Source organism: Tursiops truncatus, chromosome 16 (genome assembly GCF_011762595.2).
Source record: "Tursiops truncatus isolate mTurTru1 chromosome 16, mTurTru1.mat.Y, whole genome shotgun sequence".
Classification (NCBI taxonomy): domain Eukaryota; kingdom Metazoa; phylum Chordata; class Mammalia; order Artiodactyla; family Delphinidae; genus Tursiops; species Tursiops truncatus.
In genome coordinates, this window is record NC_047049.1 from 38,420,156 (window position 1) to 38,441,116 (window position 20,961).

Consider the following 20,961-nt stretch of genomic DNA (forward strand, 5'->3'; position numbering starts at 1 on the left):
TCAGAACCCAAACACAGTCCACAAACTACATTTGTTGGCTTTGTGTCTTAAGTCTCTTAACTTGTAACCATTCTTCTCCTTGGTCTCCATGCCATTTACTTCTTTAAATAGAATTTTTAAATCACTACATTTTCCCAAAACCATGGATTTGTGGAAGATCTGGCAGCACTGGCTTATGCTCCCATCAGGCAGCATTTGGCCGCAGCCCAGTAGAGGCGGTGGTCCTTAGACTATGCGAGTGCCTCTGCAATTCACAGTCCCTATTGTACCAACCAGATTAACTCCTATGTTGCCTACCCAGCCCCCGTGGGTGTTGTGCTGGCTACCTCTGACCTACATATTACATCTGTTGGGTAATGAGAACTGAATACTGAATGATGACTTGAAGCCCCAAAACATCCCTAGTCATTAAGTCAATGTTCAGTTTTGTGTACCGTATTACTTAGGTAGAAATGTTTTGAAAGCCTTCAGCGAAGAAAAATCAACAAAAGATTTTTAAAAATCCTAAATTAGCTTGAAAATTTATTGATTGGCATCTCTCTTTTCTTGAGTATTCTTGCTAATCAGCTTTACAGCCTTCTATCCTGTAAACACCTTTTTCACCTGTGTCAAGGTTTGATCCTACAAAGGCCACTGAACAAGGTGTCACAAGACCCACACTTAGCCTTGGTCCTGTATGACAAGTGGGCTTCCATCTTGCTTCTCCGAGACACCTTGTGAGGCGCAGGTAATACCAGCCTGTTTTTCAGGGTTGTTGTGAAATTCAAATGAAGTAACAGATGTGAAATTAACTTGTGAACTCTATAAGCTCTACACTTAAACAAGGTATTACTATGCATAAGGATATACTGAATTATGCATAACATCCTCTTTCACACCCCTGTGCATTTACTCTGCTGTTCTTTCTCTCTGGAATGCGTTTAAGAATTAATTGCTAGTCATCTGTGGTCCTCAAACACTTTATGCCTCCTTATTTATAACATTTGTCACACTGTATCAAAGCCATTTGTTTACATCTTTGTCTTCTGCAAAATTCTAGAGTAAATTGCAATTTATTCAGTGCTCAGCACACAGCTGACTCTCAGTAAATGTCTACTGAATTGGATAGGATTGATTTGAATAATTATTATGTGTGTACCTGTCTTGAAAGATAAAGTCTATGTCGATACAATTCTTTAGGTATATCACCTGGTAACTAACCAGTATTGGCTCTTGTTAAAAGCTTATGATGAAGATGACAATGATGAAATATTTTTAATTTAAGTAAGTGGTCAGACTTCTTGAGTATATTATTAGTAATTTAAGTTTCATTAACAATGAAAGAACCTAAATGTTTTGATAGAATGCCTATCATCAAAATAATTTTTTTTTTTTTTTTTTTTTTTTTTTTACAGCTGGAGAAACCTTAAGCTCCCAGTCATCATTTTTCACCCCAGTTACCTGGTTCTCTTCATTAACTTAGGGCTGCCTGTTCTTTTACAGCTGGTTTGCCATCCACCCAGTCAGCATGAACAATAGCAATCATCTTGTAAACAGCGACAATGTGGGCTATGCCTCTTACCTTTTTGAGCAAGAGAAGAACAAAGGATATCTACCTGGAGAGGTGAGAATTTATGGCATTGAAAGCTTCATCTTAATTCATTGAATATCATCATTCATTCAGTGTTCAGAATAGCTGATTCAAATCTTCAGAGGAAAGTGTCATCAGGGATGCCACATACTGACATGCTTGGATAGAAAGAATTCTCCATCCTCCCTAAGAAAAATTTTAAATGACCGTTAGCTTTGTGTCAAATACTACTGATGTGATGATTTCATAAAGTTACAATTAGTTGGATAAGGAAGGGCAAATTAATATGTAATAACTTTTGCCATATATAATTTTTGATTAACTTGGAAATATGATAAACTGTGTTGTGTTTATATCTCTTGTTTTCAGAGATATAAAATCATTAAGCACCTTCTTAATGGTATAGGAATCTGAATGAGGACAGGGAATGAGTCCTTTTCTGTGGTCCAGACTTCCCTCTTAATTTCCTTTCAAGGAATTTCTACTTTCCTGCAATATGGCCTAAGTCAGAGACAACCCTAATCCATTAGAGTTGTCTTTGTAACTTTGAAATGTAGTGAGTGATGGGACCAGAGTTGGGGGTGTCCAGGAACCCAGTCCATGTACTCCAGGAAACTCGTCAGCTTTGTGTAAATTACCGACTGCAGATATTTGGCGAGGAAGGACCCTGCTCTGCTTGACCCCAGCATCTAACCCCTAATTGCAGAAGAATATATGATGGGATGAGAACCCCAGGCCCTTGCCTAGAATAAGTGTTCTGTTACAAGATATTGTGTTGGCCAAAAAGTGCGTTCAGGTTTTTCTGGCGATGTTATGGGAATATTAGCCCATGAACATCTGGTCTGATTTTTTATCTCCTTTGTTGACAAATCTCTATTTTTTTCATTTTAGCCTGTGTTTTAGGGAAAATAAAGGAGTTTCCCAGTATCTTTTTAGTATAAAAAAAGACACATAATCTCCTATACTTGATTATCTCTTTCCCTAAGAAAATTTAAGAATTTAAGGTAGAATTGTAGTCCAGTTGGTTGAGGTTAAGGTCTTACCCTACTCTAAAAGGTTTTGTGTTGTTATTTCAGGTTGAAGAGATAGAGAAAATATACACAGAGGGCACGTCTGGGTGGTGGAGCCTATGTTTAGGTTCAGTTATGCAACAGAAAAATCTGGATTGGCTCTTCACTTTTTTAAGCCAATAGGCTATTTATTTTTAAAGGGAAAATGGATATCTGAGCTCCAGGTACAACACCAGACACTAGATTGATGGGTCAGCATTTTATAACTCGTTGCACACTGTATTTCTTGTCAAAATGTTGCTGTTTGAGACACAAATTTGAAACTCTCCTACTTGAAATAGCTTTATTGATAACTGGAATATCACAAGTAATAACACGTATGCTGACGGCAATGTGAGCCTTTTCAGAAATAAAAAATTCTCTCAGAATATTGTACATCCTCCTTTTGTCGTATGCAGATGATTTTGAATAGTTCACCAGAGTGGGTTGAATGTTTGCCTTTTTAATGAACTCATTGTGGTAAATAAGAAAGAATAGGCCTTTCTCACCTTCGGAGATGGCCCACACGCTGTCTGTGGAGTGTGTTTCTCTCTAAATAAATCCACTTCTCACCTATCACTTTGTCTCTCACTGAATTCTTTCTGCGATGAGACATCAAGAACCTGAGCTTCATTAAGTTCTGAAACCAGTTGTTCTACAGGAACTGAGACCCCCACTCAGGTGGAGGATGGCGACTACCTGCTGAGCACAAGCACTAGACCCCAGACTGTTTGGAACCAGAAAGTTGATGATTAAGATTCCTAAAACACCACACTGCTACTTCACAACATATCAGTGAGAAGAAAGTCATGAATCCTGCAGCCTTCACCCCCAAATGTTGCCTTTAAAAATGCTCCCCTGAAAGCCATTGGGGAGTTTGGGTCTTTTGATCATGAGCTGCCTGTTCTCCTTGCTTGGCCCTGAAATAAAAAAAAAAAAAAAAAAGAAAGAATAAACGGCAACTGGATGTTTCTTTTGGCAGGGACCGTATGTAGCAGCTTTTGCTTCATCGAACCTGGGAGATGTGTCCCCCAATATTCTTGGCCCGCACTGCATCAACACGGGAGAGTCTTGTGATAATGCCAATAGCACTTGTCCCATCGGTGGGGTAGGTAATAATGACGTGAAATCTGTTTTTGCATCTCAAGTACATTTTATGTTTAACTATTCAACATTCATGTACAATTATGTTCTCCTCAAGTATACTCTGACCTACTTACTGCTAGCATTTGCTCTTCTCAAAAGCACCCACTAAATTGTGATTGAGTAAAATTGTAGTTTTCCATTTGATTGTTAAATTTTTTGAATGGTAAGACAATTTAGTAAATGTCAGAGATTAAATATCCTTCCCCAAAATTGGACAGCCTGAAACATTTTTCCTTGGCATTTCTGAAGTCACAATTTAGTATAAAAACTGCCTGCCTGAGACATTTCTCAGTGATTATAAAGTCTATAGGGTTTTCTAAAAATACAAGGTCAGAATTCTTTTTCCTTTCTTATAAATTACAAACAAAACAATCTTGGTGTAAAAACTCAAACCACATGGGAAGCATAAAGAGCAGTAAAAAGTGAAAGTCCCTGTTCACCTCCTTCCCCTCTACCCTCTCCCTTTCCCCAAAGTTACCACTCTCACTCCTCTTCATATGTTTATGTGTTCATGAACAACATTCTATACCTTATTGATTTTTTTATTGGTGTAGGATTTGAGTTTTCTACCTAATTTGTAGAAATTTGGTAGAATTAAAAAAAAATCTCTTAAATTTTTAAATTAAAAAAAAATCTCTTTATGACTATATACAATTCTATGTGATAAGTTTTAAAGGTAGCAAGTAAGGCTGTCCTCCCATCTTCATTTAGATTTTTGCAACTTTGACATGAGCAGCAGATTCTAGCTTCTGGGTTCTTATTCTTTGTGTTTATACGGTATTTCACCTGCCATATTGCTTTTATTAAACACTATTCCTGGGCTATTTATTTTATCCCAGTCAACCCCACTCAATGAGAAATATAGTTTTAACAATTATACTTTTCCATTGTATATTACTATTTTTATATAGAAAGTCTTCATACACCAGAAACTAACATAACATTGTAAATCAACTATACTACAATGAAAAAAAGTCTTTGTTATCATTCACTTCCAAAATTTTTACACATCATTAATTCACATTAGATTTGAGGATTACTTGTTAAATTCCAAAATTCACAGATGAAATGGTTAAATAAATTATAATACTTATTTGCAATAGAATATTATGCATCAACTTCATGTGTTATGTTGGAATACTTAATGTGGGAAAGAGCTCATAATACTAAGGAACTCAGGGTTTAGTATTGCATATTCATCATGACTGCAGTTTTGAGAATAAATGTATCATAGTAAAAAGAAAATGAAACACACTGGTATGTTAACCACGATTTTCTCTTTTTGGCACTAGTATAGGCAGTTTTCTATTTATTTTTTGTTCATTATTTTAATTCTATTTAACTTTTTAATACTTTTTCTACAATAAGTATATTTTACTTTATAATCAGAAAAAATTACAGCAAAATCATACCCCCTTCCACAACACAATCCAGTTTCTCTTCCTTTCCCTTCGTGTTGGATTAGCTTCCCTCATGTCTGCAAGATACCAGTCATCAGTGAGGAAGGTGTGTGCTTTTTTCTCTCATACCCAGTAGGAGAGAGAGCGAGCCTCTCTTCCAACCACGGAATAAGAATTCTCTTTAGTCTGACTGTCAATTTATGTCACATGTCCATCCCTGGACCAAAACAGTTGCTGGAGAAATGGTATGTGTTGATTGGCTTAAGCTGGGTTCCAGACCAATCTTTGGCAAAGCCTAGGGAATTTCCATGATCGCCTTAGACTTATTTGGAATGAGGAATGGGATCACTGCACGGAGAGGGATGGCTTTCTGAACAAAACCAGAAAACGCTTGAGAAAAAGAAAGAGGGAAATGGACAAATGTTGCCGTGTCTTCTGCTTTAATGTGGTTTCTTCAAAAAGTTTTTTTAATTTAGAAAATAGCTTTAATGTTTTTTAGAAAAATGATATATGGCTGTTAAAAATACACACAGGGCTTCCCTGGTGGCGCAGTGGTTGAGAGTCCGCCTGCCGCTGCAGGCGACACGGGTTCGTGCCCCAGTCTGGGAAGATTCCACATGCCGCGGAGTGGCTGGGCCCGTGAGCCATGGCCACTGAGCCTGTGCGTCCGGAGCCTGTGCTCCGCAACGGGAGAGGCCACAGCAGTGAGAGGCCCGCGTACCGCAAAAAAAAAAAAAAAAAAAAAAAAATACACACAATATTGAAAAGTTCAGAAAATGAAACTTATGTAAAGGAGCACCCCTTAATTCCACAATTAACCTGTGAAAATTTTAATAAACATCCTTCCAGACAACTTTTTTTTTTTTCAAAGAAGATGTTGGGGGTAGGAGTTTATTAATTAATTTATTTATTTTTGCTGTGTTGGGTCTTCGTTTCAGTGTGAGGGCTTTCTCTAGTTGTGACAAGCGGGGGCCGCTCTTCATCGCGGTGCACGGGCCTCTCACTATCGCGGCCCCTCTTGTTGTGGAGCACAGGCTCCAGATGCGCAGGCTCAGTAGTTGTGGCTCACGGGCCTAGCCACTTCGCGGCATGTGGGATCTTCCCAGACCAGAGCCTCGAACCCGTGTGCCCTGCATTAGCAGGCAGATTCTCAACCACTGCGCCACCAGGGAAGCCCCCCAGACAACTTTTTATGCACCTGTACACATATATATGTACAGTTTTACATAGATGGGATCATATTGTAATACTGTTCTATACCCTGCTTCCTTATTTCCAGTAAATATACTTTAAAACATTATTTAAACTAACTTCGTAATCTTTATTTTTAAGTACCATAATTTGGTTAACCAATCCCCTACTGATGAGTATTTTCTTTCCTTTCCTGCTTTTCTCCTCGTACAGTCTCTCCCTTCTTATTTTCTTCCTTCATATAAGCATGCTATGGTCACTATGCTTGTCATATCTTTTTTCACATGTGTGAGTTTCACCTTAGGACAAATTCTTAAAAGTGAGTTTGTTCTTTTTTTTCAAAGCACCTCTAATATACACTACACATTGCTCAAATACTCTCAATCACGTTTCTACCCACAGTGCATGAGTGACACTTTCCCCAAACTCCTCCAGCAGGTTTGTCAATCTTTCAGTTTTTTTCTAGCACAAATGTGAAGAGTTCTCTCTTCGTAGTTTAAATTTAGTAGTTTAAATTCATTAAGATTGAACTTATTATAACGTTGAATGGCCATTTACATTTTGTGTGTGTGTGTGTGAATTACCTATTTCATCTGCATCCATGGTGTTATCCATTAGGATGCTTTTTTTTTTTTTGCTTTTATTTTTTTCCAGCTTTATTGGGATATATTGACATCCAACACTGTCTAAGTTTAAGGTATACAATGTGATGAGTTTTACTACAAATAAGAGAATACCCAACTCAATATGAATGAATCAAAATGTATTAATAAGGGTATTTTTTTTCTTGCTGACTTTTTAAAGCTCCTAATATATTAAAGTCTTAGTTTCTCATAAACTGCAAACTCATCCCTCAACACCCCATTTATCAGTTATCTTTCAGTCTCATGTTTTTCCCCCGGTATGGATGTTTAAACTGTCAAACTGTGTTCCATATAATTTTTAGAAGGGCCTTTCACATCGTTAGACTTTAGAATATATTCATCCATATTTTCTTTTAATACATTTTGGGTGCCATTTCTAATATTTAAGTATCCGATCAGTTGCAAATTTTTCTGGTTTAAGAAGTAAAATATAGAGCCAGATGTATTTACTGATTTTTTTTTCCAGAGGGTCAGCTAGTTGTTCCAATATAATTTTAACTGAGTTTCAATTGAAGGCAATTATGAGCAAGCGCCACAGGCAGGAACCAGCAAAGAGAAAGATGTGCAGCAAATGGAAAGACCTGGCTTTAGGTAATAGCTCAGATATCAGCTACCTGTATAATCTTCAGTAACTCTAACCCACCTGAGCCTCAGTTCCCTTATTTTTAAAAGTAAGTTTCTAGAATAGAGGATTTCTAGCAACATTCATTGCTCTAATTCCGTGAATGATTTTGCTTCTCATAATCTGTAAATTAAGAGAACACCTGAAAAGAAATGCTGGAATGTGGCTTTAAAAAATTCTATTTGCTTAGATTCACTTGTCATTTTCCATTGCTTAAAAGAATCGCTTATTTCACTAAGAACACACCTTGTGTCATTTTGTTCCAGCCTAGCATGTGCATTGCTATGGGACCTGGGCAGGATATGCTTGACAGCACACAAATCATAGGACGGATAATATATGAGAAAGCAAAGGTAAGCTGTGGGCCTGCTTCTTTCATCTTCATTCAAAACTATGCTTTAAAATCCACTGACATTGTTCATCAGGAAGCCCGTAATTGTAAGGAAGACAGCAGGAGCTTAAGCTGCACCAGGGAGTCTGGAAGACTGAATGCTGTTTATTGTCAACCAGGAAGGTTGTTTTCACAAACCACACAGGAACCTCTCTGTGACTGCTTGTGTCTGGCTTCTTATGGGAAGAACATTTAAAAGGAAGTAATCAGGAAACATTCTCTTTCAGCCAGAATGCTTGCTTCAGGTGGTTGGATGATAGATTGTAAAGTTTTCAATTCATGTGGTATGACCAGATATAACCAGACTGACCCAAATTCTCAGAAGTCTCTCAGGCCTTGGCCTGCCAAGTCACCTGACCATTTCTTTCTTTAAAAAAAAATAATAATTAATTAATTAATTAATTTTTGTCTGCGTTAGGTCTTCGTTGCTGCGCGCGGGCTTTCTCTAGTTGCAGCGAGCGGGGGCTACTGTTCGTTGCGTTGCGGGGTTCTCACTGCGGTGGCTTCTCTTGTGGAGCACTGACTCTAGGCGCGCGGGCTTCAGTAGTTGTGGCACACGGGCTCAGTAGTTGTGGCTCGCGGGCTCTAGAGTGCAGGCTCAGTAGTTGTGGAGCACGAGCTTAGTTGCTCTGCGGCATGTGGGATCTTCCCGGACCAGGGCTCGAACTCGTGTCCCCTGCATTGGCAGGAGGATTCTTAACCACTGCACCACCAGGGAAGCCCTACCATTTCTTAACTTTTCCTTCGGTGACAAGGTAAAGCTGAGTGGCACCACTGCCAATTCTTGCCATTTGGATTCAAATTAGTCCCTGGTCTTTTTTGATATGGAAAGATCATCCATCTTACATTTTCCTTTCTTTTTAAAAGATTTTTTGATGAAGAGAGAATCTGGTCTCCAGTGAGCTTACTACAAGTTACTCTACCCTCCTTCCTCTTCTAAATTTTATCTTCCATTTTGCTTACATATTTTGTATCAGCTCCTATGGAGACATTTCTGATGGAAAAAACAAAAGATAGCTTTGGGCTGAGCCATCTCTGACAAAGATAGCTAAATCTCTTCGTTTTTATAGCTTACCCATACCTTTAGTGAGCATGGGCTTGAGAGAGGGTGTGTGTGTAAATATTTTGTCTCAAGGGTTCTAAAATGTTTCAGGAGCAATTAAGGAAGAACAAAAACACCTTGAAAACATCAGACACCAGCCAACCTAATTGCTGCAGTTTCTTTTTAATTACTGTGGTGTTATCAGTGGATTGTTCTAAATTAACAGATTCTATTTAGGGTGTGCACCCCTGACACAATCTGGCGTCAGAAATTTTGTTACCATTCTGAGCCCAGTCGACATAGAGATTTGTCCCACATTCTGGATTCTCTTCTCAGCAAGGCACAACTTCCCTCTTAATGAGGAGACGCAGGCTGCAGCTGGTGTTACTGACAACTTGAGCGTTCCCATGTGGCTGTGGAAACTGACATGGCAATAGAGTAGAAATGAGTTAGGTGTCAGGCAAAGGCATTGGTGCTGAAGCAGGGTTTGCCTCTACTGTATGATACAGTTCAATACAAACAAACCTTCCTAAATATGTTTTGACTCACAGTGCCCCTAAGATTAAAAAAGCATCAATTGACCATACTGGAAAAAAAAAGAACATCCAAAGGTGAACAGTGGGTGGGGGAACAGATGCAGATGAAGTGGGTCCTGAAGACTTTCAAGCCCCCCTTTGGCACCAGCCCTGCCAGAGGACTACAAGGACTGTGAGAGGGAAAACTCCATGAGAATCCCCATGGAGGCGCCCTTGTTCTGGCAAAGAAGGTAATTTGGCCCACCTACTCCTAACCTTAAATTTTCTTGGCTGTCTTTCTAGCGAGATTGGAGCATTTGTACCATAGCCTGCATCACTGGAATTTCATATTTGTGGGAAATAGACACAGATCAGTGGTCTCAGGGCCTTCAAGTTTCTGGGAAGCTACAGGGGGTTTGGTGGAGAGATGCACATGCTCTGTCTAATAAGACAGCAAAACAAAACTTGATTGAAAGACTCTTTTCCAAATTGGCACTTCTTAGGTACGGTTGCTGGTATTCATTTTAGCTCTTTTGCTTTTAATGGTAAGGCTGTGTGTGTTTTCTAGGAACTGTATGCCTCCGCCTCTCAGGAGGTAACTGGGCCACTGGCTTCAGCTCATCAGTGGGTGAATATGACGGACGTCACCGTCTGGCTCAATTCTACACACACAGTAAGTGTCACTGAGTCACACTGATTATGCCACAAGGGTAAAGTTCTGGGCTGATCTCATTATTGAAGTTCAACTTCTGTTTCTTTTTCTGTTTATGTTTCATTTTTGTTTTGTTTTTTTTCAATTTTTTCCTTTAGGCAAAAACATGTAAACCAGCCTTGGGCTACAGTTTTGCCGCTGGCACGATTGACGGATTTGGAACCCTCAACTTTACGCAGGGTGAGGTGCAGTCTGATGTGATTTATGGTTCCAGGTTCTGAACTTCAGGGTTCTGTTCCCTAACAAGGTTTAATGTAACCAGTACTTCTACTATTTTTATTTTTTAAATTTGGGGGTATGCAGGCTTTCCAGGTTTGTACATGATTTCTCAGGGGTAGGTATCTTTCATAATTTAGCTTTCCACTGATTCAAGTAGAATCAGAGATTCTCTTTGCATTTCAATCTATGAAAGAGTAGTTTTAGGGCTTCCCTGGTGGCGCAGTGATTGAGAGTCCGCCTGCCGATGCAGGGGACACGGGTTCCTGCCCTGGTCTGGGAGGATCCCACATGCCACGGAGCGGCTGGGCCCGTGAGCCATGGCCTTTGGGCCTGCACGTCTGGAGCCTGTGCTCCGCAACGGGAGAGGCCACAGCAGTGAGAGGCCCGCGTACCGCAAAAAAAAAAAAAAAAAAAAAAAAATAGTTTTAAATTGGGCTGGAGCCTGGGGTGGAGTTGGAGTGGTGCAGAGCGGGAGTGTCATTGTAACTTCGACAGTATGAGTTGGCCCTTCCATCTGGTTGTTAGTGTCTCTTTCCCAGATTCCTGGGAAATCTGGAGCCCAGATTCCTCAGAACAGAAGCTTTTAGGAACCTAAAGCATATGGTCCTGGGTCTTCTTCCTGTGTGTATTTCCATGAATTTATAACTGATTATTATAGGTTTTATAATTTTATCCTGATTATCACTGTGCTAACATGCACTGGCAAGTAGAGAAAGTTAAAAAAAAATTGAAGAGTATCACCTACAGGCAATATTTTGGCTTATTTCATTCTTGTCTTTTGTATATATATATATTTTGGAACCATTAGTTAAATTAATAAATACAGTTGTAATGCGATATAGTTGGCATCATCTTTCCTGGTAATATTTCATCTAGTTTGGTCTACTGTTCTAAAATAAATAATTTTTAACAGGTTTATTGAGATACAATTCACAAAACATAAAATTCACCCATTTAAAGTGTATAATTCAGTGGTTTTTTGGTATATTCACAGATATGTGCAACCATCACCACAGTCAATTTTAGAGCATTTTCATCACCTCAGAAAGAAACCCTGTACTCTTTAGCTAGTACAACACAGTCTCCGTCTCTCCCAGACGTAAGCAACCACTAATCTCTCTATCTCTGTATTTTCCTGTTCTGGACATTTCATATAAATGGAATTGTAAAAAAAAAATGTGACTTTTTGCATTGGCTTCTTTCACTTAGCATCATGTTTTCAAGGTTCATCCAAGTTGTAACATGAATTAGTATTTCATTACTTTTTTTTTCTTTTTTAAAAATTGTTTTATTGAAGTATAGTTGATTTCAACGTTGTGTTAATTTCTGCTGTACAGCAAAGTGATTCATTTATACATATCATACATTCTTTTTCATATTCTTTTCCATTGTTATTTATTACAGTATATTGAATATAGTTCCCTGTGCTATACAGTAGGACCTTGTTGTTTATCCATTCTTTGTATAATAGTTTGCATCTGCTAATCCCAAATTCCCAGTTCCTCCCTCCCCCATCCTCCCTCCCCCTTGGCAACCACAAATTTTGTTCTCTATGTCCGTGAGTCTGTTTTTGTTTTGTAGATAAGTTCATTTATGTTATATTACGACTGAATAATATTCCACTGTATGGTTTTACCAGATTTTGTTTATGCATTCCTCAGTTGATGGACATTTGGGTTGTTCCACTTTTGGACTATTAGGAATAATGCTGCTATAAATATTCATGTCCAGGCTTTTGTGTGAGCACATGATTTCATCTCTCCTCTTTGGTATATGCTTAGAAGTAGAATTGCTGGATCATATGGTCACTCTATGTTTAATAATTTGAGGAACTACCAGACTATTTCCAAATTGTTGCACAATTTTACATTCTCATCAGTAGTTCTGAAGGTTCTGATTTTTCTACATCCTCACCAATACTTATTTTTATCTTCCTTTTGGATTCTATCTACCCCCTGGGTGTGGAGTGGTATCTCATTATGGTTTTGATTTGCATTTCCCTGAAGATTAGTGATATTGAAAACCTTTTCACGTTTATTGGCCACTGAGTTTCTTCCTTGGAGAAATGTCTACTCATATATTTTTCTTATTTTTAAATTGGGCTACTTGTCTTCTCATTACTGAGTTGAAAGGGTTCCTTATGGGTCCCATATATGCTCTAGGGATGCCCGCTAGCTGGGCTGCTTGGGTCCTTCTGCTGTGGTGTGCTGACTACTGGGGGTGGTCTCGTAAGCTTGGCTCTACCACCCGCCCCGGGTCTGGTTGGTTGCCAGGCCCTGCCTTGTGCAGAGTCTGCTGGCCACTGCTTGGTGGGACTGGGTCATGAGGCAGCTGGCTGCAGACCCACAGGTGGCCCCTGGGCTACTGCTAGCTCACTGGTGGGCAGAGCTGGAGTCAAGGAGATCCTGGGCTGGTGTCTTCCCACTGGTGGGTGAAGCTAGGTCCTGGGGCTAGTGCCAGCCCACTGGCAGGAAGAGCTGAGTCCTGGGGTCTGGCTACAGGGCCCAGGGTCCCAGAGCTGGTGTCAGACTGCTGGTGGGTGAGGCTGGTTCTTGACATGGCTGGCTGCAGGATCCAGGATGTCCTGAAGCTTGTGTTGGCTTGCTGGTGGGCAGGGTCAGAGCCCACCTAGTCCCAGAGCTGGTGCTGGTCTGCTGATGGGTGGACTGAGTCTGCAGGCAGCAGGGGTACCATTGTCCTGAGGCTGGTGTCCGCCTCACTGGTGTGTGCGGCCTGATCCTGCATCCTCTGGTGGGCAGGGTTGTGTCCAGGGGTGGCTGTGGGTTCAGGAGGTGTCTTAAGGCAGCTTGTCTACTGGTGGATGGGACTGTGTCCCCACCCAGTTAGTTACTTGGCTTGAAATATCCTAGTACGGGTGCCTGTGAGTTGGTGGGCAGGGGCACAGCTGGGTCCTGGAGCTAATAAGCTAGAGGGAGGATCCAAAATAGTATGTGGTAGAATGAGCTCCTAAAAATGGCTGCCACCAGTGTCTGTGAGCTCCAATTGACCACTGTCTCTCTGGGAGACTCTCCAAGATTAGCAGGTAGGTCTAACCCAGGCTCCTTTCAAATTATTGTTTCTGAGCTGGGTCTCGGAGCATGTGAGATTTTTTTGTGCACGCTTTATTAGTAGAATCTCCATTTCCCACAGCTCTCTGGGTCTCCTGCAAGTAAGCCCCACTGGCCTTCAAAGCCAAAAGTTCTAGTGGCTCATCTTCCTGGAAGAGAAATGCTGGGCTGGGGACACTGATGTGGGGCTCAATACCTTTGCTCCTTGGGGAGATGCTCTGAAATTGTAATTATTTTCCTGTTGCTGGGTCACCTACCCAGAGGGTATGGGTCTTGACTACCTATATCACTGTGGTTCTTCTTTATATCTTTAGTTATAGAAGATCTTTTATGGTAGGTTCTGGTCTTTTCCATCAATAAGTGGTCTGTAAATAGTTGTTATTTTGGTGTGGCCATGAGAGGAGGTGAGCTCATGGTCTTTCTACTCCACCGTTTTGGCTGATCTCCCTACTGTGGGTTGTGTTTCCACATTCTTCATTGTGTCCTTTTAAGCACAAAAAGTTTTAATCTTGATGAAATCAAAATGGTCTATTTTTGCTTTTGTGTCTCATGCTTTTGGTGTCATACTTAAGTATCCTTTGCTAAATTTGATGTCATGAAAACCTACCCGTTTTCTTCTAGAAGTTTTATGGTTTTAGCTCTTATATTTAGATCTTTGAGCTATTTTGAGTTAGCTTTTATATATGGTGTGAGGTAACAATCCACCTTCATTCTTTTCCTTGTGGCTATCCAGTTATTACAGCACCATTTGTTGAAAGGCTATTTTTTTTAACCCATTGAATGGGCTTGGCACACTCATTGAAAATCAGTTGACCATAGATTCATGGTCTTATTTCTGGATTCCCAATTCTATTCTGTTGATCTGTGTTTATTTTTTGTGCTAGTATCACCCTTTAAAAAAAGAAAAATCATTCCTTTTTTATAGCTAAGTAGTATTCCATGGTTCGTATCACCCTTTCTTCATTACTATTGCTGTGCAGTAAGTTTTGAAATCAGGATATATGAGTCCTCCTACTTTGTTCTCCTTTTTCAAGATTGTTTTTGCTATTCTGAGTCCTTTGCAATTCTATTTAAATTTTAGAATCAGTTTGTCAACTTCTACAAAGAAGTCAGCTGAGATTCTGATTGCAATTGTATTGAATCTGTAGATTAAATCGAGGAGCACTGTAATCTTAACAATTTTAAGTCTTCTAATCCTTGAACATGGATGTTTTCCTATTTATTTAGGGCACGGAGTAAAGGGAGAACTCTCCTGTGCTATTAAAGTGGTATATCACATTCATTTATTCACATTTTTTGAACCATTCTTGCATTCCAGGAATAAATCCCATTGATCATGGTGCATGATCATTTTAATGTGCTATTGAATTCAGTTTGCTAGTATTTTGCTTGGGATTTTGGCTTCTATATTCATCAGAGATATTGGCCTTTTTTTTTTTTTTTCTCATAGTGCCCTTATATGGCTTTGGTATCAGGGTAATGTTCGCATCATAAAGCAAATTTGGGAGTATTCCCTCCTCCTTAATTTTTGAGAAGAGTTTGAGAAGAACTGGCATTAATTCTTCCGTAAATGTTTGGTTGAATTCACCAGTAAAACCATCTGATCCTAGTCTTTTTTTGTTAGGAGGTTTCTGATTACTGATTCAATCTTCTTACTCATTATTAGTCTGCTTAAAGTTTTCTATTTATTCATGATTTAGTCTAGGAATTTCTAGGAATTTACCCATTTCTTCTAGGTTATCCAATTTGGTGGTGTATAATTGCTTATAGTCATCTTTTTGTATTTCTGAGGTGTCATTTGTAATGTCTTACCTTTCATTTCTAATTTTTTGAAAAATTTGAGGCTTCTCTCTTTTTTTTCTTAGTTAGTCTAACTAAAGGTTTGTCAATTTTGTGTTTTCAAAAACCAGCTCTTCATTTTGTGGGTTTTTTCCTATTGTTTTTCTGGTCTCTATTTTATTTATTTCTACTCTGATCTTTGTTATTTCTTTTCGTCTGTTAACTTTGTGCTTAGTTTGTTCTTTTTCTAGTTCCTTGAGGTGTAAAGTTAGGTTGTTTTTTTGAGATCTTTCTTAGTTCTTAATGTAGGGGTATATCACAATAAACTGCACTCCCAGAACTTATTTTGCTCTGTACAGTAAGTTTTTGGTATATTGTATTTCCATTTATGTTTTGTTTGTTTTGAGGTATTTTTGATTTCATTTTGATTTCTTTGACCCATTAGTTGTTCAGGAGTATGTGTTTTAATCTTCACATATCTGTGAATTTTCCAGTTGTCCTGTTACTGATTTCTAGTTTCATGTCTTTGTGGTCAGAAAAGATAGTTGGTATGATTTCAATCTTCTAAATTTGCTGAGGCTTCTTTTGTGACCCTACATGATCAATACTGGAGAATGTTTCATGCATAGTTGAGAAGAATGTGTTTTCTACTGTTGTTGGGTAGAATGTTCCATATGTGTCTTTTAGGTCCAGTTGGTCTAAGATATGATTCAAGTCCAATGTTCCCTTGTTGATTTTCTGTGTGGATGATCTAACCACTTTTGAAAGTGGGCCATTGATGTTCCCTACTATTATTATATTGTTATTTATTTCCCAGTGCTTATAAAAGTTATGTTCGCATTATACTGTTAGTCTATTAAGTGTGTGATAACATTATGTCTTAAAAATGTACATTCCTTAATAAAAAATACTTTTATTGCTAAAAATGGTAACCATCAGCAGAGTTTTCAAGGAGTCATAATCATAATCTTTTTGCTGGTGGAGGGTCTTGCCTTGATGTTGATGGCTGCTGACTGATCAGGGTGGTGGTCGATGAAGGTTGTGGTGACTGTGGCAATTTCTTGAAATAAGACAATGATGAAGTTTTCTGCATTGATTGACTCTTTCACAAGTGATTTCTCTGTAGCGTGCAATGCATTTTATAGTACTTTACCCACAGTGGAACTTCTTTCAAAATTGGAGTCAGTTCTGTCAAACCCTGCCACAGCTTTATCAACTAAGTTTGCATGACATTCTAAATCCTTTGTTGTCATTTCAGTGGTCTTCAGAGCATCTTCACCAGAAGATTCCACCTTAAGAAATCACTTTCTTTGCTCATTCATAAGCAGCAGCTCCTCATTTGTGGAAGTTATCATCATGAGATTGCAGCAGTTAAGTCACATCTTTAGGCTTTGCTTTTAATTCTAGTTCTCTTGCTGTTATCACCACCTCTTCAGTTACTTCCTCAACTGAAGTCTTGAACCCCTCAAAGTCATCCATGAGAGCTGAAATAACTTTTTCCAAGCCCTTGTTAATGTTGATATTTTGCCCACTTTGCATGAACCATGAATGTTCTTAATGGCATCTAGAATGGTGAATCCTTTCCAGGAAGTTTTCCATTGACTTTTCCAAGATCCATCAGAGGAATCACTGTTCATGGCAGCTATAGCCTTCTGAAGTGTATTTCTTAAATAATAAGACTTGAAAGTCAAAAGTACTCCTTGATCCACAGGCTTCAGAATGGGTATTGTGTTAGCAAGCATGAAAACAACATTAATCTTGTACATCTTCTTCAGAGCTCTTGGGTGACTTGTGCATTGTCAGTGAGCAGTAATGTTTTGTTTGTTTGTTTTGTTTTGTTTTTTGCGGTATGCGGGCCTCTCACTGTTGTGGCCTCTCCCGTTGTGGAGGACAGGCTCTGGACGCGCAGGCTCAGCGGCCATGGCTCACGGGCCCAGCCGCTCCGCGGCATGTGGGATCTTCCCAGACGGGGGCACGAACCCGTGTCCCCTGCATCGGCAGGCGGACTCTCAACCACTGCACCACCAGGGAAGCCCAAGCACTAATATTTTGAAAGGAATCTTTTCCTGAGCAGTAGATCTCAACAGTGGTGTTTAAATATTTAGTAAACCATCTTGTCAACAGACATGCTGTCATATAGGCTTTGTTGTTCCATTTATAGAGCACAGGCAGAGTAGATTTAGCACAATTCTTAAGAGCCCTAGGATTTTCAGAATGGTAAATGAGCATTGGTTTCAGCTTAAAGTGACCAGCTATGTTTATCCCTAACAAGAGAGTCAGCCTGACATTGACTTCTCCTCTCTAGCTAAGAAAGTCCAAGATGGCATCTTATTCCAAAAGAAGATTGTCTTGCCTACGTTGAAAATCTGTTTTTAGTGTAACCACCTTCATTCATTATCTTGGCTTATTCTTCTGGCTAACTTTCCTCAGCTTTTACATTAGCACTTGCTGTTTCACCTTGAACCTTTATGTTATGGAGATGGCTTCTTTCCCTAAAGCTCATAAACCAACCTCTGCTACCTTCAGAGTTTTCCTTTGCAGCTTCCTCACCTCTCTCAGCCTTCATAGAATTGAAGAAGTTTAGGGCCTTGCCCTGAATTAGGCTTTGGCATAAGGGAATGTTGTGGCTGGTTTGCTTCTCTATCCAGACAATTAAAACATTCTCCATATCAGTAATAAGACTGTTTCACTTTCTTATTTGTGTGTTCGCTGGAATAGCACTTTTAATTTCCTTCAAGAACTTTCCTTTGCATTCACAATTTGGCTGACTATTGGTGCAAGAGATCTAGCTTTTGTCATATCACGGCTTTCAACATGTCTTCCTCACTAAGCTTAATCATTTCTAGCTTTTGATTTAAAATGAGAGATGTGCGACTCTTCCTTCCACTTGAATACACAGAGGCCACTGTAGGGTTATTAGTTGGCCTAATTTCAATATTGTTGTGTCTCAGGGAATAGGGAGGCCTAAGGAGAGGAAGAGAGATGGAGGGACAGCCAGTCAGTGGAGCAGTCAGAACGCGTACATTTATCAATTAAGTTTTCTGTCTTAGATGGATGTGGTTGGTAGTGCTGCCAAACTATTACAGTAGTAACATCAAAGATCACTGATCAGAGATCACTGTAAGAAATATAACAATAATGAAAAAGTTTGAAATCTAGTGAGGATTACTAACATGTGATGCAATGTCATGAAGTTAGCAATTGCTGTTGGAAAAATGGCACTGATCAACTTGCTCAATGCAGGGTTACCACAAACCCTCAATTTGTAAACAAAACCCCAAACAAACAAACAGAAAAACACAATATCAGCAAAGTGCAAGAAAATGAGGTATACCTGTTCTTTCATATCTTTTATGGGCTATTAGTATCCTTGCATTTCAGCCTGAAGAACTCCCTTTGGCATTTTGTGTCTCATAATTCATGTAGGCTTTCTTCATTCTTTTTCATTTTTTTCACTTTAATTGAATAATTCCTAATGACTTGTTTTGAGTTCACAGATTATTTCTTCTGCTTGATCAAATCTGCTGTTGATGCTCTCTACTGCATTGTTCATTTCCTTCATTGCCTTCTTCAGCTCCAGAATTTGTTTGGCTCTTTTTTATGGTTCTGCCTTTCTGTTGAACTCTCATTTTGTTCATAATTATTTTCTTGATTTTGTTAAGTTGTATATATTTGTTCTCTTGTAGCTTGCTGAACTTCTTTGACACAATTATTTTGAGTTCTTCTTTGACAGTTTCTAGATCTCCAATTCTTCGGGTCAGTTATTGGAAAATTATTGTATCCCTTTTGTGATGTCATGTTTCCTTGATTTCTGTTGTCTCATAGAATTGCATTTGTCTGTGCATTTGATGGATCAGTCACCTCTTCCAGACTTTACAGAATGGTTTTGGTGGGGAAAGGCCTTCACCTTTGGGTGGCTGCAGAGACATTGATTGGGTGACTGTGGTTGTTCCAGCTCCAGGGCAGCCCAAGTGGCATAGTCTCCATGCAGCTCTGTCAGCTGAGGTCATCATTGGCGAAGATTGCATGTGTCCTCAAAGGCCAGTACTAAGGGTATCTGCAGCTGCTGTGAGCGCTGTTGTGATCTTCAGTGGTGAAGTCTGCTGGGGACATCCTGACATCCTTTTCTCCCTTGGAGGATGTCATGGCCAAGGGCATCACTTTGGGTGCTATGTTTGGCTTCAGGTACATTCACAGTGGTGGTGGCACTGATGTCTGATATGTCGCATTCATGGAACAGTGACATACCTGAGATCTAGAGCTTGGGTGCTTGTGGAGCAACCATGCTTCCAGGGTCCAGGACACTGGCTCACCAACAGCTCTGTGCCTGAGGTATGGGCACATGTGGAGCAGCCGTGGAGCTGGGGACTAGAACACGTGCATTTGCAGAGGAAAGTGGTTCTGGGGTTCAGGTCCACTTGCAGTGGCTCCAGTGCCTGAGTTACAGGTACTTGCAGGGCAGCTGCAGGTCTGGGGTTTGGAGCTCAGGAAAACATAGCATGGTCACAAAGTTGGGGTCTGAAACATGGGCGTACATGGAACACCCATGGCTCTGGGGTCAGGGTCATGTATGGGTTTGGGGGTGGGGGACTGACAGCCCTGACTCCAGGGCAGTGGAACAGAAGCTTCTCATGAGGGAGGTACAGCATCACGTCTCTCTTCAGTGATCCATGGTAATCCATCATTGGTTACCTCAGTCATACAAGCTGCTGGTGTCTCTGTGGAGCAGTCTTCTGGGGTTTGCACTGACAAACAGGGTCCTCTTTCATGAAAGCTGTAGAGAGTCTGTTGCAGAGGCTGTTCAGGTTCTCAGTGGCAAGGGTTTCCAGGGTCTTCCGCAGAGCAGAGGCCACTGCAGCAAATGATGGCATCTGTTATGTGGCTGGTACTGATATCTTCTGCCCTTCTTCGTTCCTAGCCATCTTGAGATGTCTCAGATAAGCCAACCTTCCCAGTGACCCTTTTCATGTGGTTATTCTGTTTTGCTCCACGGTGTTGCTGTAGGTTTTTAGTTGGACTCTTGAGCCCTCCCAGAGCTATTTTCTTTTGTGGATAGCTAATTATTGTATTCTGTGGGGAGATGAAAGCTGATATCTTCTACTTTGGTATCTTGCTGAGGTCATCTCCTTTCTTTATAAGGGCATTTAAAGCTATCAATTTCCCTACGGGAACTGCTTTCACTGCATTCTATAAGTTTTGATATACTGTGTCTTCATTTGCATTCATCCGAAACTGTTTTTATATTTTCTTTTGATTTCTTTTTTGACCATTAGCTATTCATAATCATGTTGCTCAATTTCCACGTATTTGTGAGTTTATCAAATTTTCTTCTGTTATTTATTTCTAATTTCATTACATTGTGGTTGAAAACATACTTTGTATTATTTATACTTTAAAACATTTATTGAAGTTTGTTTTATGGCCAGCATATGGTCTATTTTAGATAATGTTCCATATGCACTTGAGAAGAATACATATTATGCTGTTGTTGGATGGAGCCCTTTGTTAGTATCTGTTAGGTCTAGTTGGCTTCTAGTGCTGTTCAAATTTTATACTTTCCTATTGGTCTTCTCACTCGTTGTTCTATCTGTTATTGAAAGTGAGTTATTGAAG

At 39.7% G+C, this 20,961-nt stretch overlaps 1 protein-coding gene across 1 annotated transcript in view; it reads left to right on the plus strand.

The window, feature by feature from the left end:
* ASAH2 (N-acylsphingosine amidohydrolase 2) overlaps positions 1–20,961 on the plus strand; it is a 126,196-nt gene that overhangs the window by 74,790 nt on the left and 30,445 nt on the right. Inside the window, exons 10-14 of the mRNA XM_073794235.1 lie at positions 1,483–1,603; positions 3,602–3,727; positions 7,889–7,975; positions 10,139–10,243; positions 10,381–10,462. Coding sequence (XP_073650336.1) covers positions 1,483–1,603; positions 3,602–3,727; positions 7,889–7,975; positions 10,139–10,243; positions 10,381–10,462 — 521 coding nt within the window. The remainder of the gene's footprint in view (positions 1–1,482; positions 1,604–3,601; positions 3,728–7,888; positions 7,976–10,138; positions 10,244–10,380; positions 10,463–20,961) is intronic.